We start from the raw sequence: 10,194 nt of genomic DNA, 5'->3' as shown, positions 1-10,194 counted from the left end.
CTTAATCTTATCCGTAGTCTGCTGAACTATCTCAGGTCCAACCACAACACTCTCTCCCGACTCGTACCAACTCAAAGGCATCCTACACCTTCTACCATACAAAGCCTCAAACGGCACCATTCCAATACTCGAATGGAAACTGTTGTTATAAGTGAACTCAATCAAAGGCAAACAACTTTCCCAAACATCTCCTTGTTCTAAAACATAAGCTCTGAAAAGATCCTCAAGCGACTGAATCGTCCTCTTAGTCTGCTAAACTATCTCAGGTCCAACCACAACACTCTCTCCCGACTCGTACCAACTCAAAGGCATCCTACACCTTCTACCATACAAAGCCTCAAACGGCACCATTCCAATACTCGAATGGAAACTGTTGTTATAAGTGAACTCAATCAAAGGCAAACAACTTTCCCAAACATCTCCTTGTTCTAAAACACAAGCTCTGAAAAGATCCTCAAGCGACTGAATCATCCTCTCAGTCTGACCATCTATTTGCGGATGATAAGCCGAACTCAAACGCAACTTAGTACCTAATGCACTATGTCAACCATCCTAAAATCTTGAAGTTAAACTAGGATCTATATCAGACACAATGCTAGACAGAATACCATGCAAATAAACAATGCTCTCAACATACAGCTTCACAAGAATCTCCATCGGATAATCCATCCTTATTGGAATAAAGTGAGAAAATTTCGTTAATCTATCCACAATTCGCTTCACAGCTACTCGATGTCCTAGGGAAACCAGACACAAAATCCATAGAAATACTATCCCATTTCCACTCAGTAATGGATAACAATTGCATCAAACCAGTCAGTTTCTGATGTTCAATATTCGACTTTTGACATATCAATCAAGATTACACAAATTCTGCTATCTCTTTCTTCATACCTTGCCACTAAAACGATTTCCTCAAATCTTGATACATCTTAGTAGCCCCAGGATGAATACTCAATCCACTACGATGTCCTTCATCAAGATTCCTATTCTTCAAGCCTGACATATCCGAAACACAAACTCCATCACAATATCTCATGATACCATTCTCATTAATCCAAAAATCACCACCTCGACCTTGATTAATTAACGTGAATCGATCAACCAAACTCAAATAAGATTTCTGAACTTCTCGAATCTCATAAAGAATGCCACTAGTAAGCTTCAACATACCAAGCTTAACTCCAGAAGAAGTCACTTCACAAACCAAACTCGTATCTCTAAATTGCTCAAGTAAATCTAAATTTCGCACCATCAACATCGACATATGCAAATACTTCTTACTCAATGCATCAGCCATAACATCTGCTTTACTAGGATGGTAATTCAAACCAAAATCATGATCTTTCAAGAATTTCAACCACCTTCTCTGCCTCATATTAAACTCTTTCTGATCGAATATATACTTTAAACTCTTGTAATCACTGAAAAATCAAATCTCGACCCAAAAGAATAATGCCTCCAAAGTTAAAAAAAAACACAACAGCAGCCAATTCTAAGTCAGATAATTCCTCTCATTAACTTTAAGTTGTCTTGAAGCATAAGCTACCACTTATTGATTTTGCATCAACACACCTCCTAAACACAACAAAGAAGCATCACAATACACAAGAAACATTTGTATAAAATTCAACAAAATCAAAAAATGAGCGGTTGTTAACCTTCTCTTAAGCTCTTGAAAACCAGCTTCACACTGTGAAGTCCAAATAAAAGCTTGACTCTTCCTAGTCAACTGCGTCAACGACAAAGATAACTTAGAAAATCCTTCAATGAACTTTTGATAATAACCTACTAAACCAAGAAAACTTCTAATCTCAGTAACAGATTTCACAGATTCCCATTGAGATACAACCTCAATCTTAAACGGATCAACAACAATTCCATCACTCGATATCACATGACTAAGAAAATTCACTCCCTTCTACCAAAACTCACACTTAGAAAACTTAGCATACAACCGCTTCTCTTTCAACAAAGGCAACACAATCTTCAAATGCTCAACATGTTCCTCTTCACTTTTGGAATAAATCAAAATATCATCAATTAACACAACAACAAACTTGTCCAAATACTGATGAAAAATCCTATTCATGTATTCCAACACTACACCATGTGCATTTGTCACATTGAACAACGTCACATAATACTCATAGTAACCATACTTCATCCTAAAAGTAGTCTTCTGAATATCTTCATCCTTCACACGAATCGGATGAAACCCATACCTCAAATCAATCTTACTGAGCACACATGCACCAACCAACTGATCCAACTGATCCATCAGATCATCAATCCTCGAAAGTGGGTACTTATTCTTAATCGATATCTTGTTCAATTGCGTATAATCCATATAAATTCTCGTAGTACCCTCATTCTCAAACAACAAAACAGGTGCACCCCACGGTGACACACTCAGACTAATAAACCTTTTCTCAAAAAAATCCTCAAGTTGACTTTCAACTCTTTTAGCTCAGATGTTGACATTCAATATGGAGCCAAAGATATAGGACTCGTTCTAAGAACTAAGTCAATCGTGAACTCCACTTCACGTTCTGGCGGTAAATCACTTAAATTTTTAGGAAATACCTCAGGAAAATCACGAACTATTAGCAAATCACCAATCATTCGTTTCTCACAGATAGCCAAAGTTGCCAACAACATAAACAACACAACACCGCCTTGCACATACTCGTTCACTTGCTTGGCAGACAAAAACAAATCTTCCTCAACACCAATTTCAGGAAAGATAACTGTCTTATCAAAAGAGTTGATATAAACATGATTATACTCCAACCAGTTCATCCCAAGATTAACATCAGGTTTATCTAACGGAAGACCTACTTGATCAATATCAAAATCTCTACTAAAAATACTCAGTTGACAATTCAAACAAATAAATGAAGTAGTCACTAAACCCATAGCAGGAGTATCAATAATCATACTTCAGATCATATCAGATAACATAAGATTCAATCTCATAGCACAATCCAAAGAAATGAAAGAATGTGTCGCAAGTATCAATAATAGTAATCAAGGGAATACCATTAATAAAGCATGTACCTTGGATAAGTCTATCCTCAGCAGCAGTCTCCGAACCAGATAGAGCAAACACTTTCCCTTTACCTTGATCCTTCTTCGGCTTTTCACACCTGGTACTAATGTGCACTTGCTCACCACAGTTGTAGCAATTCACATTTGAACATCTTCTACACTCATTATCCTTATGACATGTCTTTCCAAACTTGAAGCATCCTACTCTTGCTAACCAGCTCAGTAATACGCGTAATCTATTGATAAATAGCCTTCTTGATATCAGGTTCCAAACCATTCATAAACTTCAGACACTTAGATCTCTTAATATTCATAATGTTGTTATGAGGACAACACTTAACCAGCTCTTGGAATCTTGCAGCATACTTCACCACAATTCCAATACCTTGCTTCAACTTAAGAATTTCCACCTCTTTCTTCCCACGCACATCTTCTAGAAAATAGTTCTCCAGAAATGCATCACGAAAAATAGCCCAAGAAACCTAAATTCCCTCATCATCGAACCTCTGAACAGTGTTACCCCACCAATCTTCAACTTCCTTCTCAATCATATAAGTACCAAACTGCACCTTTTGCGCATCCCTACAATTCATAACTCGAAAGATCTTGTCAATCGCTTTCAACCATGCTTATGCCTTATTAAGTTCATGCTCTCCCTGAAAGATCGGGGGATTGTTCCTTCGGAAATTTCCCAAAGCAAAAAATGTTAGAACAAGATTTGTTCTGATCAATATTCTTAGTTTTGATGATAACAATGTATATGAATTTTGCTTGAGATAATGTGGTACTCTAATCCTATGCAATTTCCATTTCAGGAAATATATAAAGAGTATGCACAAATTCAGCGCAAGAAGCACTGACTCAGAAGGTTCAAGTATGCAACATCAGAACATGCTCTCGCAAGACATCAGAAGATGGTCAAGCAAAATCAGAACATGGTCTATTGAAGCATCAGAAGAACTTGAGATCAGAAGCAGAAGCATTGAAGTTCTCATGGTATCACGCTAGAAACACTTCAAGGTCAGAAGACAAGAAGATGCTTTGTGTTGCACCCCAAAATTTGCCCACTTATTTATTCCCCGGTTGGATTTCACCTTACATTCATGTGCATACCTCATATAGGCCATTCATCCATTACATTCATCCATATCATGGTTACTATCCAGAATTGATAAGAAAAGAGCTTCTACAGAAGAAATTCCTGATCAAAAATAAGAGAAGATTTGAAGTCTGGTGGTACGATGTCTTTCCCATTGAAGTCCTCCTAAAATCAAGGTTTCATCATCTCCAAGTCAAAGTTTTGATTTAAAGATATAAATCTTAGGTTCATCAGGATGTCCAAGATTAGGGCTTTCGACCAAAGTCAACCCTGTTGACTTTTTGGTCAAAAGTTAATCAGGAGGTGATTTTGAGTATGAAAGGTGGTTGTCCTGAAGAAATATTCATTGGAGCTTCTTTGGTTGAAAACTGATAGAGAATTAGATCGGAAACAGATTAGTCGGGAAAATTCATCTGGAATCGGAAAAATCAAAACAGTTGACCTTTTGGTCAAAGTCAAGGTCAACTGTCCAATTTTAAACTTTGGATGAAAATTGGTCAAGAAAAGTCAACAAAATAAAATAAAATCAAGAAAATGTAAAATTGCCAAAAAAGGAAAGTTAGTGGAAAGAGGAAATTTCCAAAAGAAGAAAGTCTCTAGACTTAGAATTTTTTGAAGAATTTGAAAATTGGTTGGGCAGCTCACTTCATGCCAAGATTACACGTATCTCAGGGCCTTTTTTCAGGAAAGTCTCAACACCAAAGTTGTTCCATTCATGGTATACAACAACTTTGTAGTTGGAAGTTTTTGATTGGATGTTTAGATCAAAAGATATGGAGAGGTGAAGTTCTATAATTCAAACTTATGCAAGTCAAGTTGCTGGGCAAAATTGTTGGGCATGCGCAAGCAATTTAACAAACACATGGTGTGCCATATTAGAAGCCAATTTAAGAGCATTACGAGAGCCTTATAAATTCAACATTGGTGTCATTCTCTTCCTCTCTATGTTCTTTATTCAACAAGACAAAAACCATAAAACTTGGTTGTGTTTGGAGCATGATATAAGTCACCAAAGTCACACCCTGGCAAAGTCATGTCTTGACAAGATGCTGGGCACAAATTTGAGGCACGCGCGAGGCTTTTCTTCAAGCATATGGCGTGCCAATTTGAATGATGATTCTCAAGAATTACAAGCATCCATTAGACTCAAATTAAACATCATACCACTCTGTGCCATGTCTTCTTTCAAACGGTATAATAATCAAAGCCATTGGTGGTACATAGAGCAAGATACGAATCATTAAAGTCATGCCATTGAGAAGTATGTTTTGACAAGGGTTTCAGGAAAGAATTCAAGGCAGGCACGCGCAAGAGGTGGCAGTGGTAACACAACACATTTGGTGTCAGTTTATTCATACTTTCAGGTTCCAACTCAAAGATCTCTGAATACCAAACCTCTTGTACTCCATTTCCTATTCTCATTAAGCCTGAGTTCATATCAAATGGCGAGGTATAGCTGGAGATATGAATATGCAAAGTGAGTCACACGAGATATTTTGGCAAAGATACACTCACGTGATAATTATCATCAGTCACCATCTTTTACCATAACCAACCATGCACCATCACTTCATGCTATATAAACATAACACGATTCATTTTCTTCGGACACACTCTCATTATTCTTCTCTTCTTCCTCTTTCCCATTACTCTTCTCTCTCTCTCTCTCTCTCTCTCTCTCTCTCTTCATTCTTTCAACAACCTAACAAACTTTCTTAACAAAATTTTACAACCACCACAAACCACCATAACAAACTAACAAACCTCCATAACTGTAACCAACCGAATCATCATCAACCACGACCATCGCCATCACCTTTTCTACTCACCATCATCATCATCCTCAAGGCTCTCTCCTTCATGTGTATCAAGATCATCACCTTGCTATAAGTTTCAAGAATGGAAACACTTTGGATTCTTTTTTCAGTGAAAGGTTTATTCTGAAGAATCATTATCATCCACATCTCAAGAGGAGGAGATCGCTGCAGCTTGTAGATCGTTTCATTCTCTTCATTCGAAGTTCATCAATTCAGGTATGCATTTTAATCCTTCTCTGCATAATAAATCGCATGTTATGAGGCAGTGAACACCTAATATGGATGTGCATATGTTTGAGTTTGTGCGTGCTCAGTTTCGAAGTTAGTTATGTTTCTTGAGTTCGATTTTGTTCTACATGAAAGATTTGTTGCTTGGATGTTTATGTCATAGATTTGAGTTTGTGGCTCGACTCTGAGTAATTTGAGATATTCAGAGCAAGTTTTGTTGAAGATTACTGAGTTAGGGTTTGTAAAGTGTGGTTCGGTTTGAATGTTAGAGTGAGAGTTAGATGAATCTAATGCCGGATTCGGATTTAGCTTGGAATTTTGAGTGGACCGGTTGTAGTTTTATTGATTTCAGAGTTTGTTTTGTTTTCCGACGAGGGATGTTACCGGAGAAGACGACCAAAGCTAGTCTCCGGCGTCTGCATATGTTTGAATGGATTCCCTTACGTGTCTGATTCTCATTGGCTTACATGCTTTTTGTGTTTCTCTGTGTTTACATAATGCAATCATTGGATGGTGCGCTGGTTTGATGTGATTGGCTAGCGTTTTATTTTGTCTTATATGACTTAATGTGCCTTGACCAATTGATAAAGTTCCACCTGCTTTTTGGTCACGTTATTTGCTTTTTTCTTTCTTTGTTCAGTAATGAAATAATCACCATGTAATAAACATAACAAATGGGACAAGGTGATACAAGTTGGGCCATACGCCCTGGGCTTTGCCCATCTTCTGGATCACACCTCATGATCACTGATGCACCACCATGTAATAGACTGGGCCTTAGCGCCAATTCTATTTCCACCCCCAGGATAAGGCCCAAACGTACATCACACTAGATTCTAGTTCAAATTTCAATTGCTAATGCACCCCTGTAATAGGCTTTTTTTAGAATTTGCTTAAATTTGTTTTGTTTGATTAATTCAACTTCCATGTTATAAAAAAATGATAAAAATTGTTTCGACTAATTAGAATTTTTAGGAATAATTGTTTTAATTAGATTTTTAATTGTTGATTTCTTTAAGTTTTGATTGGCTCACACATAGAAAATAAATAGCTTTTTGGTTTTAATTTTTGGAAATAACTTTGAAATGAATAAAATGAAAATACAATATACTTGTGAATATTTTTCTTGTGAGTTTAGATTTTAATTCTTTCTTTTTGTGAATATTTTCATGTTGTGAGAAATGTCTAAAATACCCCTAGTTGTTAAAGTTGACTTTGGTCAACTTAAACAACTTTCTCCTTAGTTAATTCCCCTTAGATGTTAGGTTAGTCTTTAATTAGGATTAGTCTTGTTAATAACACTAGGCTTAGAAATTAGGCTAGTCTCCCCCTTTTTCTCATTCTTTTTCTTTTACAACACTAAAACACCTAACAAATACTCAAAATAAAATCCCTCTAAAAAATACAAAGAAAACACTTAAAAAACATTAATAAAAAAGTGAAAATCATTAAATAGGGGATGGAAGCTTGAATTTCCCTTGCTTAAGGGAATCATTCGAGTGCTTGGATCTCCCTTACTTAAGGGAACCATCCGAGCGTAAGTTCCCAATAACTAAAAAACACAAAAACATAGAAAATCTTGAGCCGAACTACGGTCGCTCTGATTCCTGAAAAGGATACGTAGGCATTGGGTCGCGGGGCTTAAGCGAGCACACTTGTAAATAATTCCTTCTTTTCCCCGTATTTCTTTTGCATTCATTCGCATTTAGGTTTAGACATAGATACACCCTTTAGATAGAAACAAACATAGGTGGATACCATCGAGTACGATGGGCGTGAGGGGTGCTAGCACCTTCCCCTTGCGTAACCGACTCCCGTACCCTATTCTCTGGTCGAAAGACCTTGTTCTTATTCTGAGTTAGGTTATCTGGTATTCGTTTCCCTCGATGGGATAAATATATTAGTGGCGACTCTGATCCATTTTTTGCGGTATCGACACTCTGCACCAAGTTGTTTGACTCTGGTGATATTCAAACGTTGTTTACACAAACATCAGATCAGAAGCAAGTACAAGATGGCAGGCTACGCTGACTGACAAAAGGAACGTTAGAAGCTATTAAAGGCAACGTCAGTTAAAAGCAGGAAAAGCAAGGTCGAGGTAGTTGACAAAAGAGTGAAACATTAAATGCAATGTTGTGCGGATCACGCAACGCATTAAATGCTCCCAATGGTCATCTTCTCAAACGCCTATAAATAGAAGTTCTGATGAGAAGCTGAATACAACACTTAGCGCAAACATACAGAAACGCTGTCAAATTCAAAAGCTCTCAAACTTCATCTTCAACCTCACTTCATTACTGTTGTAATATCTTAGTGAGATTAAGCTTAAACTTTAAGAGAAATATCACAGTTGTGATTATAGATTTTAAGAAGCATTGTAATACTCTTGTAAGAATTTGTTTAAATTCATTTATAAGAACTAGAGGAGATCAAGTTGTGATCGGATTCTCTAGAAAGTCTTAGAGGGTATCTAAGCATTGTGTTCCTATAGTGATCAGGCTGTGATCAGAATACTCTAGAAGACTTAGAGGTTAACTAAGTGGAAACCCATTGTAATCTCGTGTGATTAGTGGATTAAATCCTCAGGTGAGGTAAATCACTCCAAGGGGGTGGACTGGAGTAGTTTAGTTAACAACGAACCAGGATAAAAATCATTGTGCAAATTGTTTTTATCTTAAGAGTTTTAAAGCTACACTTATTCAACCCCCCCTTTTCTAAGTGTTTTTCTATCTTTCAAAAAACTCATCCTTCTTTATATTACCAACATTTGCATTCGGAACCTGCCTAATAACGCCAGCCAACATCGTCAATGCCTCAGCAATAGCATCATCATTCATTCTTGCAGCCATCGTCTAAACAATCAACAAAACCAACAGTCCACAACCAGTACCGATTGTGTCACAAACACAAATCAAATACAACAGGAAAATAAATATGTTAATAACCTTGGCCAACTGATCGATCTTGCTCTGATACCACTAATACAACACCCTATTTCTAACCCTGCATAAAATATAGCATAAATCAAAGTAATATATCATGTAAATCAAAGTAATATATCATGTTCATAACACACGCTTGGATATTATGTTTCATATGCACATCACAATGGAATAATAAAGCGATACCAATCATTAGATCTCATAGCATATAATCATGCATAAAACGTTAGGCACTATGGTGACATCACATTATCCAACATAAATAAAAAAAAGAAAGTAATACAATATCTTTTAAAACTACAATAAACATGAAACCAAACGAAACTTCGATGTGTTACATAACTAAATCATGAGACTATATCTACCTAGGAAAATGGTAAAACAACAGAAAAGCTCCTCAGTTCCTCAACTCCTCGTCACTTGAGCGATGCCGTACAGAATTTTATTTCAATATAAAGATGAGAAATCATATCATTATGGAAATATATAATAATAAGCAAAGTATAGCAATATACAACAACAAATTCATCACACTTCCAACAAATATGTATTAAACCATTTTAGATACATATCACATGTTTTACATATACAACATGACATAAAAAATTCAAGACCCACGAGAAATCCAATCACAATCATCACCAACATACAAATCACTCGTGAATCAATGCAAATGCATGTGGTACCAATGTTATCCTTAGAAGATTACTTGCGTCTATCATCTCCATACAGATAACCACCAAAATAAGTCTGTCCTCTACACTTTAGACCCATCTACTAGTTTGGGACAAGTCAATATCTCCCAATATAACTATCAAACAATGTCGCTTTCTCACCTGATAAAGGAATGCATGTGCAAACATCGACAATTATATGCAATTAAGACCATCTCTAATCTTAATATACCAACATATATCTCACCAATTCATCACATATGAATTCACCACACATTTGCACAAACATATACAATTTCATGCTATCAAATACACATGAAAACATCTATATAACACTCACCAAATCAACACATCACCAAATAACAAGTAGCAAAACATATCTC

General features: G+C 36.4%; 2 protein-coding genes across 2 annotated transcripts; both read right to left on the bottom strand.

Annotated features, from left to right (window-relative positions):
- Window positions 1–552: 552 nt before the first annotated feature.
- LOC131651131 (uncharacterized) lies at window positions 553–1,378 on the bottom strand. The gene is made up of 2 exons (XM_058920799.1): window positions 955–1,378; window positions 553–737 (listed from the first exon to the last, which is right to left on the bottom strand). Exons 1-2 carry the CDS (start codon window positions 1,376–1,378, stop codon window positions 553–555), a joined length of 609 nt encoding a protein of 202 aa, XP_058776782.1.
- Window positions 1,379–1,523: 145 nt separating this feature from the next.
- LOC131651130 (uncharacterized) lies at window positions 1,524–9,044 on the bottom strand. Its single transcript, XM_058920798.1, has 7 exons — window positions 8,938–9,044; window positions 3,556–3,633; window positions 3,061–3,149; window positions 2,587–2,909; window positions 2,003–2,272; window positions 1,662–1,918; window positions 1,524–1,578 (listed from the first exon to the last, which is right to left on the bottom strand). The coding sequence occupies exons 1-7, from the start codon at window positions 9,042–9,044 to the stop codon at window positions 1,524–1,526; spliced, it is 1,179 nt and encodes a 392-aa protein (XP_058776781.1).
- Between the last annotated feature and the right edge of the window lie 1,150 nt (window positions 9,045–10,194).

The sequence above is a fragment of the Vicia villosa genome, linkage group LG2 (genome assembly GCF_029867415.1).
Source record: "Vicia villosa cultivar HV-30 ecotype Madison, WI linkage group LG2, Vvil1.0, whole genome shotgun sequence".
In the NCBI taxonomy this organism is placed as follows: domain Eukaryota; kingdom Viridiplantae; phylum Streptophyta; class Magnoliopsida; order Fabales; family Fabaceae; genus Vicia; species Vicia villosa.
This window is presented reverse-complemented; position numbering and strand designations above follow the sequence as displayed.